This window comes from Halichoeres trimaculatus, unplaced genomic scaffold (genome assembly GCF_033239565.1).
Source record: "Halichoeres trimaculatus isolate MK-OKI-2021-1 unplaced genomic scaffold, fHalTri1.1 fHalTri1_scaffold_12, whole genome shotgun sequence".
In the NCBI taxonomy this organism is placed as follows: domain Eukaryota; kingdom Metazoa; phylum Chordata; class Actinopteri; order Labriformes; family Labridae; genus Halichoeres; species Halichoeres trimaculatus.
In genome coordinates, this window is record NW_027437190.1 from 32,734,555 (window position 1) to 32,749,145 (window position 14,591).

The window sequence follows — 14,591 nt, forward strand, 5'->3', positions numbered from 1 at the left end:
TATTTTAAATGTTTTTTAATGTCTTTTAATGTAATTTTAATCTCTGGAATTCAAATTCTTTATTTCAGGACCTTAAGCAGATATGAGATTAAAATGCGATTAATTCGATTAATTAATTACAAATCATGTAATTAATCAGATTGTTTTTTTTTAATCACCTGACAGCACTATAACAAACATAATTTTATTTTTTTGTACAGATTTGATCTTGTTTCCTCATTTACCGCTGCTTGCAGATTATTTTGTTCTTCTGATTTTGCAAAACTGACGCTGTTGAAGGAAGAATCATTTTATCACACACAAAAAGAGACAATGAGGACGTCGAGCTCATACAAAACACAGTTTATTTGACAGTGTCTAGGTCCAAGTACCAACAGACCCCATACAAAATAAAAAAAGGAAAACAAATGCTACAAACTTCCAAAGAACAGAGATAACTTCCATCTACACAAAACTTCTCCTTAAAATACATTACCATCAACACAAAAAGTAGCGATTAAAGATAATATATGTAAGGGGATTCCTGGCATGTCGAATATTTCAGAACAAGCCTGAATGAGAAAGGAGGGCGTGTTTAATGACCGTACGTGTGAATTAATTTCATGTGTGTTCTTCCTCCGACGGACTGGGAGAAGAGGGCGGCGGGAGTCGGTGATGCAGCAGTCACGCGGGCGGGGAAAAGAAAAATGATTCAACAGAAGAAAGGAGATGGGAACGAGAGGTAGCGAAGGGGTGCGCAGAGAGGTAGCAGAGAGCAGGAGGAAGATTTCTAGAAGAGGTAGCTAGCAGATGAACGAGGAAGAGGTAGCAGAAGTACTAACAGTGCAGAGCGAAAAGGGAGGAGGGGAGTCGAGCCACTCTAGTCTGGATTGTGATGAGATTATCTACCTGAATTCAAGGCTGTTTTGAGTCGCAAAATTTGTCTGTAAAGGTATCCTATAAGACAAAAAACAAACACATTCCAGTTGAAGAAACTAACAAATCAAGATGGCTACTTGATTAATTAAGCGATTCTTCTTTAAGTTTCAGAAAATTTAAGTTCCCAACAACACGAGTTGTCAGGTGTGGGAGTATTTTCCCAGCTCTTGGGCGCAGATGGACTGACACAGGAGTGAGGGTATTGCTTATTTCCCCGTGGCTCGAAGAAAACCTGCGTGTGTGTGAGCGGGGTTAGCGAGGTAGGCAGCAGTAAGCGTTGGGAAACCGAAAGCAGAGGTGTTAGGGAGTTAGGGGTCGTTTTATTCGCTACAGTATCAGCACCTAAACAAACATCTAGAAGCCCACCGCGCTGAGGAGGAGCGTCGTTTGTGTCCGGATGTTTCCGTCGAGCCGCATCACAGCGTCTCCCACTCTCTGTAAAGGCTGCGTGAAGTTCAGCAGGAGATTAGATGTACGTGTGTGTGTGTTTGTGTGTTTATGTGTGTGTGTGTCGTCCAGTGCTTTGTGGCAGGGTCTGGCCAAGTCGTTGTGTGCACGCAGCCTCCAGTGTGAGCCTCAGCTTAGCTTACTTTTCTGTGTGTGTGTGTGTGTGTGTGTGTGTGTGTGTGGGTGTGTGTGTGTGGAGAAGGAGGGATGATGGACGTTCATTCATCGCCACGACCACAAACGCTGTAGGTTATTCCCGTTAATCCACATACATCGCCCAAAGCACCAGATGTTAAATAATCCATCGCTGGAAAAGTCTCCCTACAAATCCACTGTTTACTTTTTGCTCGAGTGACATTATCTCTCAGCGCCAGAGCAGCTGTTAAGGAAAAATTAATCACGCTTAACGATCTTTAATTACGGACAAAAGATTTTTTAAAAAAGCAGATCAAGAAATTTAGTTTGAGCCCAAAAAGTTCAACAAAATTCAACAAGTTTCTGCAGCTTAAAACTCAAAGCTTTTAGAGCTCCTGCTAAATGGAGCGGCCATCTTTGTTTGGGTCAAGTGACAAAGCTTCACTTTGACAAACAGGTTTGAAAACACAAATACTACTTTTTAGCAATAACTGGTGTTTGTTTTTATGAGATTTATCAAATTCTATCAAATTAAAGCATAATCTGACAAATTAGATAAGAATTAATTTAATTACGCGCGATTTAACTCATCTTAAGCTAACGCAAAAGTCTGAAATTGAGGAAAGTTTTTATAAGAGTGATGTGAGCATCCATCATCCATCCTCCTGACCTGAACACACACACACACACACTCATAGACACACACACACAGAACTACAGTGTATCATTTAAAGAGGAGCGAGAGGTAGATACTCGACAAGACAAGAGGCTGAGTCCTTCCTGTGTGTGTGTGTGTGTGTGTGTGTGTGTGTGTGTGTGTGTGTGTGTGTGTGATCCGTTTGCCTCACACCCCTTCATGTCCGACCTGCCCTGTTGTCTCACTAGCTCCCCCCAGTGTTTGGCTCGTAAAGAGGCAGCAGACATGACGAGGTGTGTGTTTCATGTGATTGGAGGAGGAGGGGGCGGGGTTACAGTGTCGTTTCAAACTAATTAAAGAAACAGGAAGTGAGACAGAGCCTGTATTTGTCATCGTTCAGAGTGGGTCTCTCCAGCCTCCTTCTGGCCCAACAGAGCAGAAAACAGTGTTTATTACTCGACCACCCTTCCCGCTGTGCCCTGAGAGGAAGTCTGCATGTGTGTGTGTGTGAGTGTGTGTTTAATTGGGTTACCCTTGCTGCTGAACCCTGAGTGTGTGTGTATGCGTGTGTGTGTGTGTGTTTGGTGGTAACTTTATGGTAGGTTTTGGGGTGTTAAGGGTTAAGTAGCAAAGGCCATTAAAATGGGGCTGAGGTTTAGAGAGTGTGTGTGTGTGTGTGCTTTCATTGTGTGTGGATGTTTGGGTGTAAGGTCTTAGTTGTCAGTCACTCATGAACTAGGGGGCGCTGGAGGACCCACAGGAACTGGAGGGACCCCTTCAGGCTGTGCAGGTGGAGGGCCAGGATCTGGAGGAGGACAGGAACCGTTTCAGTTTACACACTGAGAGAATCAACGAGTGGGAACAAACGTGGAGGAAATGTCTGGAAAGATTTGTACTCACACATGCCGTTGGGAGCTCCAGGATGGCGTGGGGGCATCATGGGAGGCATGCCCCCAGGGGGAGGGCCAGCAGAGGGGGGCCCGGGCATCATACGTCCTGCCATTGGCTGGCCGGGTCCCATCGGACCTGTGGAGGAAAAATATGTTTAAATAATACTGAAACACTGGATTAATCAATGAGGAGGAGAAAAACAAGACTGAAAAATGAGAAGTAGTTATTCTTTAAAGGTAGAGTCTGCAGGATTTTCCTAAAATACTAAAATATCAACTTTTGCAAGAATAATCCTGCTCAATCTTCTCTTATGAGACATGTGTGTCAGCGTCTGTGTCTGCCTCCACCCCCTCTCCTCGGCCTGTATGTTGATGTTTTGGTTGTGTCAGGACATTTCTGGGCGGAGATCAAGTATGGTTGCGTCAGCCAATTACAGAGCGCTCAGTGCTCAAGTGACAAGTGGAAGAAGCTAGCTGAGAGGCTACGATAGTGGACGTAGCACGGAGGAAGAAAACACAACCAAAACGAAACAAAAAAAAGTGAAGTGAAGCTTTCAGAAAACTTGGAGAGCAGCACAAATAAAGAGCTAAATCAAGACCAAAAGTTTGTAAATTTGAAAAAAATCAAAGCGGTACACCTGGCTTGCTATGTTAGCACGAGCTACTTAAGGGTATTTAACACATACCTGGTTAGCTGTAGGCTAACTCACGTTCTTTGCCCCATGTGGGGATTTAAATTAAGGCCAAAGGTTTTATAAATTAGAAAAAGAACATTTTAAAAGCATAAATTGAAACCAAAAATGTTTAAAAAGTTTATCCTTAATTTAAGAAAAATTAAATACTTTAGCAATTATTTTTTCAATCCAAAAATACTTCTGATTCAGCTCTTAATTTTTTTAACAAATTATTTATTTTCAGTTTTTACTCTTAAATATATTTTAAGATTTGAGGTGTCAATTTTTGAGTGCAATTTTTTTCCACATTCAAAGTTTTTTATTTACATATACAAATCTTCCTTTTTTGGGTTCAGGGTTTTTTTTTAACTTTTAGATTGTTTTTTGTTTTGTTTTTTTCTCCCAGATTCAAACTTTTGGCCCTGTACTGGCGTGGAGGGGCATGGCAAATAAGGCTCAGAGCTTTTCCAGTGATGTTTCCTTCAGGAAACATAGGAACTTTGAGAGATATGACTCTACCCTTCCTGTATTTAAAAAATCAAAGTGCTGTATTAAAAGTATTTTTGGATTGAAAAATAATTCATTTTACTTATCTTTTTGTTTTGGTTTAGTGTTTAATTTTTCTTGAATTTAGGATCAAACTTTAAAGTTTGGGTTTCAATTCATCTCTTTTTAACAATTTCACAAAAATTTTGGCCTTAATTTGACTCCATACATGGGACAAAGAGCAACGTGAGTTAGCTTTATGCTAACCAGGTATGTGTCAAATACCCGTGATTAGCTTTTGCTAACATGCTAAGTCAGCTGCACTACTCCCCAGTCTCTCCCATGTAGAAATGTGATGCTACAGGCGGTTGCTAGGCTACAGAGTATGTTCACCTAGTCACAGCTGGAGGCTGTGGGTGTGTGCTGCAGCTGGCACTGAGCCCAGTTTGAATGTTGTGTTTATAAATAATCCTGCAGACCTTACTTTTAAACAATTATCAAGCAGAAAAAATTAAACAAATGAAACAAATGAACTTTGGTGGAAATCTGGACAAATGTTTGATGAAAATGTGAGATTCTTCTTTCTTTTAACAACACTTTGAAAATCCTGTCTCACCCGTCTGTCCTGGGTGGTGTGGGGCCATCGGATGGTGACCCATTGGTGGGTAGCCAGGGTGCATTGCACCGCCTGGAGGTGGCCCTCCATGATGGGGCACCGGGCCTCCATGGTGAGGCTGAGGCCCTCCTGGGTGCATGCCTGGTGGAGGGGGTCCTTGGTGGGGTCCAGATCCTGGAGCCTGTCCCTGTCCTTGAGCCTGGGCGGCGGCTGCAGCTGCAGCGGCGGCTTGCTGCTCCATCTGCTGCCTGGCCTTCATCTCGGCGTACTTGAGCTGCTCCATGTGGAAGGCCTGACGCTCGGTGAGCAGCTGCTGCCGCTGGAGCTCCAACTGCAGAGAGAGACGCAGGAAAATGTCAAATACAAAACAGAAAAGCCAAATATTTATACACAACCTTCAACGAGAACAGTAGAGGGCTGAATGCACGCCACAAAGTCCCCACTTAGAAAGACAAATTCCATCACTGCTGTTTTCTAGCTCAGATAGCTCCTGCTTTAATGGGCTAACAGTAATCTACCCCTGCAGAAAACTGAGTTCTGGTTAGAGATGCAAACTGCCTTCAGGATTCTCTAATCAGGTCAGAGAAGATGCATGAAGCCAAACTGATCTGCACAACTTTATTCAGCTCTGTTAGTTACTCGGCACGTCTGCACAGCAGCCTCTACAGGTTTGTTAGGAGTGAGTGTCTCTTTTTTCTGCTGTGTAGGTCTTTGTTTTCTGATTCCCACTGTTTCACAGCCAGCAGCAGCAGCAGAGGTCTGATTTCTCTGCCTGCTTTGGAGAGCTTATGTAAACCAGAGTTCTTTTCATGCACTATTTACAGCTGCAGAAACTGGGCTACGCTCCTGAAGCCTCCACCGCAGAAACACAGTTTTACACTCTCACTGCTGTCTCCTGGGATCGTCCAGTGGCAGGACACACACCCACACACAGAGCCCAGGGCCATTCATTTGCCCCGGAGAGGCAGGTTACGGTTCGTCTTGCCTGGCTATTCATCCTCTCACAAAGAAGTTACTCTGTGTTTTTCTCTCCTGTGGCTGAGGAAGATTTGGATCGAACAGGAAGAAACTTGTGAGACGCTTGCTCAGGCTGATGAAGTCGAAATATTCACTCGTTATTAGAGATGGATTTTCCTCACTTGGTTCGTGTGTGCTTTGTTCAGTGTGAGCTCTGATGACAGCAGTAAGAAAGTGGAGGATAAAACCACGACTCAGTGTTGCCAACTTCGAGACCTTGTCGCTACATTTACTGACTTTTCAGACCCCCTGGGAGTTTTTTAATAACAACAATTCTTGCAACTTTCAGAAGTTTGGAGAATCTGAGGTTAAGGAGGAGGGTTGATATTTAGACATAAAAAAACAAGAATGTACAGAAGAAAGTTAATTAGTAGTTGTAAACATATTTATGATGCTGTGTTTTACCTGCTTTCTGTCTCTCCCACCTTATTTCTCTCTCCTACAGAGTCCATGACAATCACATGCAAATGGATTTTTATGCAGATTACACCGCAGCATCATTTAGTGGCTTTTACTGACTTCTGGGACAAAAAATAGCGACTTTCCTTACTGAGGAGTTGGCATGTTGAAACTAGCGATATTTCACTCTGCTTCAACAATGTTTGGAATAGGGCTGGACGATTAATTGAATTTTAATCTTGATTTCGATTTTGGATACTCGCAATCATAAAAATGTTATAATTGAAGAAAAACGATTAATGTGTCGCAGGGCGCGGCGTGTATGTAATTTCCTGCGCTACCAAAGCACGGTAAATGCACCGTAGGTAGGACTATTTCAATCATCTGGAAGCTTTTTGGCTCCAAGTCGTCGGACATCCAGCAGAAGGACATTACTTGCAAAATTTGTCACGCTGCCGTGTCAGCTTCCCAAGGCAACACAACAAATTTATTTAACCACTTAAAGTTCTGCCACAAAATGGTTTATGATCAAGTTTTAAAGGACCAAAAGAGCTGGAAAAGTGCTAGCTTGTCAGCTTCAGCCAGCGCCACAACGACAACACTCCGTTAAAGTGATACTCTGGGATGGAACAAGTTGGGTCCTATCACAAGGTTTAGGGCAGAAATTACCCCTACAGCAGTGTTTTTGTGCAGCAGAAGCCCAGAGCGCTCGCACCAAACACCCCCTCCCTGCTCCTCTGCTGGTTTCCTCTGCACTCAGACGGGGCCATATTTTACTTGACCAAAAACACAAATAAACGGACTCCCACTGAAAAAATCTGATATCGGTCTGCATTCAGGCTTAATTGAGAGAATTTTCAGCGCGTTACTTTCACACAAAAACACCGCTAAATAAGGCTCTAGTTCTCATCGTGTCTCTTCGTCCTGGCAGACTACCTGCGTTTGTTTATATCTGGCACGCCGTGCGCGTGGACTGATACACTAAGCGGCGAGCGCCTCGTAGCCAGCTGTGGCTCTGCAGCGGAGGTAGCGCCGTTTTTCGACACAATGAGAACTAGAGCCTTATTTAGCGGTGTTTTTGTGTGAAAGTAAAAGCTGAAAATTCTCTAAATAAAGCGTGAATGCAGACCGATATCAGACTTTTTCAGTGAGAGTCTGTTTATTTGTGTTTTTGGTCAAGTAAAATATGGCCCCGTCTGAGTGCAGAGGAAACCTGCAGAGGAGCAGGGAGGGGGTGTTTGGTGCGAGCGCTCTGGGCTTCTGCTGCACAAAAACACTGCTGTAGGGGTAATTTCTGCCCTAAACCTTGTGATAGGACCCAACTTGTTCCATCCCAGAGTATCACTTTAAGCAGATATGAGATTTAAATGGGATTAATTAGATTAATTAATCAAAAATTGTGTAATTAATTAGATTTTATTTTAATTGCATGACTATAAATGTCAAAATTTAAATAATAATTAAAATAATAATAATCTACTCTGAGAAAGAAGGAGGACTGTGTCACTTCCAGAGGAACTGGGGTCTCAGCCCTGAAAGATGAATCCATCCAACCCTCTTTGGGTGTGTGGGTTGGACTGAGAGCGTCTGCTAACGGATCATCTTCATAATTAATAACCACAGCGAAGAGCACTTAGTCCTTGTACAGAGATTAAGTTCATCCAGGAACAAGCGCACAGTTCAGGGTCAGCGCTTCAGATTAACATCCATATTTAATGACCCAAAGACTTACCGCCTCCTTCTCCCGGTCCATGATGGTCTCCAGCTCCTCGAAGTGCCTCAGCTTGATCTCCAGCTTCTTCATCTGGGTCTCCACCAGCAGAGCCACCAGGGACTTGATTTTCCTCTCCTCTACTGCCGCCAAGTGCTGCGAAAAAAGAGAGGCGTGATAAAAATCTGCGTTCATGTTCGTTGTGGTTTCGTCGGCTCTTCTGCAGACTCACCTTAGCCTTGGTGGCGGCAGACGCCAGCGCAGCAGCAGCCGCCGTGGCAATGTTCCCCTCTCCGATGTCGTGCTCCAGCTTCTTCCTCTTCTCCTCTCCTTCCTCCGTCACCTTCTCGTCCTTCTCCTTCTCCTGATCTGAGGACGACGTCTCCATGGCTTCCTCCTTCTCTTTGTCTGACGGGGGATGAAGAGATGGATCTTTAAATGTTGACTCAGAGTCTTCCTGTCCACAAACACCTGACACATCTTCCCCACTCACCTGCTGCGGTCGTCTTGGCTTCTCCACTTTCCTCGCCCTCCTCTTCACGCTCTGAAGCCTCGGCTCCCTCCTTCTTCACCTTCTCTGGAGCCTCCGTCTTCTCGCTGCTCTTCTCTGCAGACTCGCTGGGCTTCTCTGCCTCGTCCTTCGACTCGGCCTGAGAGAAGAAGACACAGAATGATGAGCGTCCAGAGGAGGGGCGGTTTAAGTTTACAGTACAAACAACAAAACTCTGCTTTAAAAACTTCTTCTACTCTGGGGATGATGATGAATTTTAAATCACATGTGACTTGTCTTCTGAAAAATCTGAGGCTGAGTTGTGTTTCTTTTAATGTAAAAAAAGTCTTATTGCTGCAATTTTTTACCTGTTTTAGATTTTGTGCATGTTTCCATATGGTGGATACTGTCTACCATGCCTCCTTGAGGTTCACAACAACAATGTTTATAAATCTAAAATGAAAAACATGAAGGCTGGTTTTATAAGATGTTAAAGTTTCAGCTCAGTTTTTTGATCAACTGATTCCTAGAAATTTTAATCCATAAAGTTGTGTTTTGTTGACTGTACTTTGTCTTTTTTTGGGTTTCCCGTCTAACTTTGTGTTTTGCTGCTGCCCGTCTTGGCCAGGTCTCCCTTGAAAAAAAGATTTTTAATCTCAGTGGGACCAACCTGGTTAAATAAAGGTTGAATAAATAAAAATAAAATTGCTGGTTTGACATGGGTTAACCCTTTAACACCAGATGCGTTGGCGCAGACACATCGCACTTTGAAGGATCTTTATTCCAAAAATGATTCACACAATCAGAAAAATGCAGATGGTTTGTGAAAACTGAGACTGTGCTCTTTCAGCCCTGGTTATAAAATAGGGGTAGGAGAAAAAAAGGAGAAAGTACATTGATCTGCACACGGTTATGTGAATGCTTGTATATGTGTGTGAATACATGTATGTGTGGGCGGATCTACATGTATATATGTATATATATATATATATATATTTAGATATGTTTCCATATATATATATATATATATATATATATATATATATATATATATATATATATATATATATATATATATATATATATATATATATAAATAAGTGGATTTGATTGTACAATGACCTGAAAATAAACTAACTAAACATCAAAAATCAGGATTCTTTGTCAATTTCTTTTTTTCAAATTGAAATTCTTCATTTTACTCTTAAGCCACGTTTCTATCAAGCAGTTCAGTACGGTGTGGAACAGTTAAGCCTGATCCTGTTTGTGTTTCCACAGCAAACTGTGCCCTCTAGTGGTAGGTGGTAGCCGGATGCCAAAAGCTGCAGCTTTTTAACAATAGCGTGACACCGTAGCAGTGTGACACAGTTTACCCAGCTATTAAATCCAACGAAGAAGAAAAACGCGACACAGTAAACAAAGAGCATAGATGTAAGACATGCAGCATTTCGTCCTCTCTGTGATTGGCATGTAGCTCTAGGGCTGAACAATTTATCGTTTTCAGATCGAAATCGCAATTTTAGACAATGCAATTTTGAGATCGCCAAAGCAGCAATTTTTTTGCAGCACTCCTGACTGACTCAGGATCTGTTGTGTCAAGTATTATACACATTCTGTTTTACAAATTTGTAGACAATCTATATGTTAGAAGTGCTGGTAAGCAGGTCAACAACACAAAGCCTCTGTTTAGGAGTAGAAGTTGATGAAAACAGATTATTTATCATCACTATTGATTAAAAAATCGTGAATTGCAATATCTGCCAGAAAAATTTTATCTTTTCCTATAACCGTTCAGCCCTACATGTGAATATCCCAAAGCTTGATTTGAAGAAAATCGTGAATCGAATTGAAATCACAATATCTGCCAGAAAAATCGCAATTCAATCTTTTCTTAAAATCGTTCAGCCCTATGTAGCTCTTTGATACAAAGAACAATCAAGCTTTGTCTCAGAGAAGTCTGCGTGCCACCAGGAGAAATCCAGCCGCTGTCGCACAGGAAGTGTTGATTCTTTCGACCAATCAACAGTCTGCAGTGTTGTACCTCCACCCTCAGAGAGCGGATCGGTTCAGTCTGGCACCCATACGGAAGGGTCCCAAAAAGTGGGACGGCTTGTCTGGATTATTTGGGGATCTATCAGTGAAAACGCCGTACCAAATCAAACTGAACCCATCTGCTTGGTGGAAACCCGGCTTTAGTTGATAAACTGGACTGAAAAAAAAGTTACCAATTTTCTCCAGCAGAGGGCGAACTGTTTCTCTCTGACTCACGTAATGTACATTTTATGGGATAATATGGCTCCTGATACAGTCTGTAGACATTATCATCATTTAACTTATTTACATGGTCTGGAGTTACAGAGCGAACGAAAAACCGCAAAAATAGTAAATTTCGAAGACACCCCAAAAATTGTGGTAGCATATCATCCCAGCCCTGAGGTTTTTGCGTGAGTCAGAGACTTAAGAGGGAACTTAATGTGAAAAAAGTTAACATTAGACGGGATCAACTTTGCCATGAATGAGGCTCTCTGTAGTTTTTAATTTGTGTAATGTCATGTGTTGATTAAGGCTTGTAATGTGTGGTGACTTTTTTAGCACAGTGAACCAGGTCTTGTTTGAAAATTATGTGCAAAATTCAAGGTTGACGATGCGTGATAACCTTCTTGGAACAGAGCTGCATTTTTACTGTTTATGTATCGGCTCATGTATTTATTGTGAGATGTTAGAGCAGTGAACCAAGTCTTCTTTTTACTGTGTGAGCATGATTTGAGGCTTTTATTGTGTGATATCCTTTTTAAAACAATGCTCCAAGCCTTATTTGTACTGTACATTTAGCGTAACCAGCTGATCATCTTTATCCTTTACTTTCACTTTCAGTTTGTCCTGTGACGAGGAGCAGATTCTGGTGATGCTGTCAGCGATTTTTTATTTACAAAATAAGAGACAATGTTTAGAAATGTGAATATACTTGTGTTTTTTATTCTTAAACTTGAAGTTTATTCTGTAAAAATTGTTCCTGATGTTTGATTGTTGAGTTTTCTTCCTTAACTAAACTTCTAAAACCCAATTCTGTCTTTGTGTTTTGCTTTATTTTAAGCTTTTTTTACTCTCATATAACATAAAGACACTTGGAAGTAACTTCAGATATTGAAAGTTCAAAGCATATGGGAAAAATGGTCCAAAGCATTTACTGACAGGGCGTTTTGAGGCTCAGGTGTTAAAGGGTTAAAGGGCTAATGAGGAAGTCACAAATTAGACATTTAAATAATCCCTTCATATTCATCCTGTGGGCCTTTCTTCGTCTGGAAAATAAACTTTTGACACCAACTTAGAGACTGATAATGTCAGAAAGCAACAAAAAAATGTCCTTGAAGTTAGTCGTGATGAGGATAACGAGCTTAATCCTGCAGAGGGCGCCACATGAGACTGTCTCCGACCCGTGCTCAGGCTGGGATGAGGGGAAAGAGGGTCTTACCTTGTCGGCCTGCTGCGAGTCTGAGTCTGTGTCCATCTTCTCTGCCTCTGGAGTTTCTGTGAGGGAGAAAAACAATCATTATGTCACAAACTCAACCTGATGAAGAGGGTTACGGACGCTGTGCTGCAGCTTCAACACTCGTGTGTGTATGAGGTGAAATAACAGAACAAAACTCCACGTTACTCCACGCTCAGGGGACGTAACTGTAAGAGCAGGAAGCTGCAGTGACATTTCCCCGTGTTTGGAGTCGCACATAAACACACACTCATCAGGAAAGTGTTTAAGGGAGAAAGTGAGGACATGGAATTAAGGTCAGGAGCGTTTGAAGTGAGCAGGCTCACAGGGGAGACGGCGAGAAGTGTTACGCAAGAGCAAAGACGCAAACACACGCATGTGACCGTGTGTTAAAGCAAGTCACGGCGCACTTCAGTGTTTAAGAGTTGAATATCCATCGCATAATGAGCGCCTTCAGGGCGGAGCATGCTTTAATGATCAGAAATGTGGCTCGAATTCAGGTGACGATGGTTTTGTTTGCAGGAGAGCAGAGTGAATTATTTTAAGAAAGCAAAGCGAGGAAGAGATCAGAATATGATGAGTGAGATGACCCAGTTTTCGGCTCCCCCTCCTCCCACTCTCCTGCCCCATCTGCCACTGTTGTTTTAATCCACTAGTTACCACGGATGTATGCACACACACAAATATTTCTCTGTTTCTCCTCCCGCTGCTGGTGAAAACTCACATTCTGTCTGATATTCAGAGGAAGAAAACAATCGTTTTTACTGTAAAGTCACACATACTTCAACTGAGGGTTAGTTTATATTTCTACGAGAGTTTTATGAGCTGTTCAATTTATCAAATGTCACAAAATGATGTAGGGCTGCAGCTATCGAATATTTTAGTATTCGAGTTTTCTACTGAAAATCCCATCGAGTAATCGAGTAATCGGATAAAATACATTTTTGTTAAGTTAAAAGAGCAGTTATTTTTCAAATGAAAATTTGTAAACACACTTTGACTTATTTTTTGTGCCTTGTACATGTCATCAAATGTTGCGGACCCAAATGGCACCCGTTTCGTAGAATGACCCATTAGTCTCCAAACTCCAGAAAAGAAGCTCGATTTGTTGCTAGTTGCTATTTTGTATAAGAGGTAGCTTAATATGGCCTCAGCTCTATTTGAAATACTCTTCGATCTTTTTTCAAATTAAACGATTCCTCGAGGCGGAGAAAATTACTCGAGTAATTTTTGTAATCGAGTACCTCGAATCATTTGAGGAATCGTTTCAGCTCTAAAACAGGGTTCCTACAGCTCAAAGCAAGTTAAATTCAAGAGGGAGTACTCGTACTGGTATTGGTCTGCATGAAAAGTAGTATTGAACATCCCTAATTTTAATGATTATTTTGAAGAAGTAATTCTTAAATAATGCAAACATGTTTCTAGTTTGAATTTTGAAGAGTAAACTTGACAAAAACTGCAAATTCCAACATAATAATAATTTCCATTTTTAGCTAAATAAATGATAAAACCTGTTCACTTTCTGTATTAAATAAAAGTGAAATACCACCCAAATGACCCACTGTAAAATTGGTCATTGCTTGAAATTAATACTTGGTAAAATTGATAAGTTTACCCCATGGACATGAAATGTTCCCCTAATTAAAGAATCATTCTGTTTTATTTCTGTATTTCTGACCCCTTCAGGCGGAAAAAGATGTCTACTTCTCTCTTCTCATAATGGTCCATTAGTGAGAAACTCGCCTCCCTGGTGTGAAGTTATGTTTACTCTAAATCAATGTTTCATGAAAAATTAAAAACATCCCCACAAAGTCCCTGAAGACCCAAACAAACAGCGAGATAAACACTGAGCAGGTTTCTTGAAAATAATCTTTAACCAACCTTTCCCTCGCAGAAAGATGACTCAAACAAATGAAGTTTTAATCTAAAGTATGCGCTCTGTCAGCTGATAATTTATGTTTGTGCAGTAGGTGTGAACGGTTTAGTTACATATTAAGCAGAAGTGAGTCTGAATCACACACACACACACACACACACACACACACACACACACACACACACACACACACACACACACACACACTAATGTGCATCATGTCATATCTCCAGCCCAACACTGAGAAGTTAACCTGCTCGTATCTGCTGCCCTCCAGTGGCAGCAGAGGAAACTACACCCTAACTTCCATGACAAGCCCTTCACAGTTTTTAAGCTCAACTTTCTCCTTTCTTACCGGTCTTTTCCGGCTCCTCGGGGGCGGTGCCGGCGATGCCGCTGCTCTCCAGACCGAATGCGGGGTCCACCTTCCCCGTGCTCCTCGCCGCCTCCTGCACCTTCTTCACGTGGGCCTCCACCAGCTCAGCAGGCACCTCTTCACGCACACGAGAGAACTCCTCTGTGGAAAGACAGAGCATATTTCAAAATAAAATCAGACCAGGCAGCTCTGTATCTATGGCATGAACCACATTTTGATTCCTCGCTGACTTCTGCACAAATCTGGCAAAAATATTAGACCCTCCTTCATATCTACGGTTATACGTTCCTGGATAACGTTGCACCGTTTATCAATCGTGGAATTTAGATTGTAGCTGAGAGCAATCACTAACGTAAGAAACAGCCTGAATTTAAAAGGCAGCAGAGACACAAACCCTTAAACCAGGGGTGGATGATATGACCTAAAACTAAT

General features: G+C 41.9%; 1 protein-coding gene across 2 annotated transcripts in view; it reads right to left on the bottom strand.

Moving 5' to 3' along the window:
• Window positions 1-342: 342 nt before the first annotated feature.
• smarcc1a (SWI/SNF related BAF chromatin remodeling complex subunit C1a) overlaps window positions 343-14,591 on the bottom strand; it is a 40,755-nt gene continuing 26,506 nt past the window's right edge. For both annotated transcript variants that reach the window (XM_074683076.1, XM_074683075.1), the window contains exons 21-28: window positions 14,139-14,300; window positions 11,893-11,948; window positions 8,424-8,580; window positions 8,163-8,338; window positions 7,952-8,086; window positions 4,804-5,134; window positions 3,038-3,163; window positions 343-2,942 (exon numbers count right to left, since the gene is read on the bottom strand). In XM_074683076.1, coding sequence (XP_074539177.1) covers window positions 2,866-2,942; window positions 3,038-3,163; window positions 4,804-5,134; window positions 7,952-8,086; window positions 8,163-8,338; window positions 8,424-8,580; window positions 11,893-11,948; window positions 14,139-14,300 — 1,220 coding nt within the window. In that variant the 3' untranslated portion in view covers window positions 343-2,865. The remainder of the gene's footprint in view (window positions 2,943-3,037; window positions 3,164-4,803; window positions 5,135-7,951; window positions 8,087-8,162; window positions 8,339-8,423; window positions 8,581-11,892; window positions 11,949-14,138; window positions 14,301-14,591) is intronic.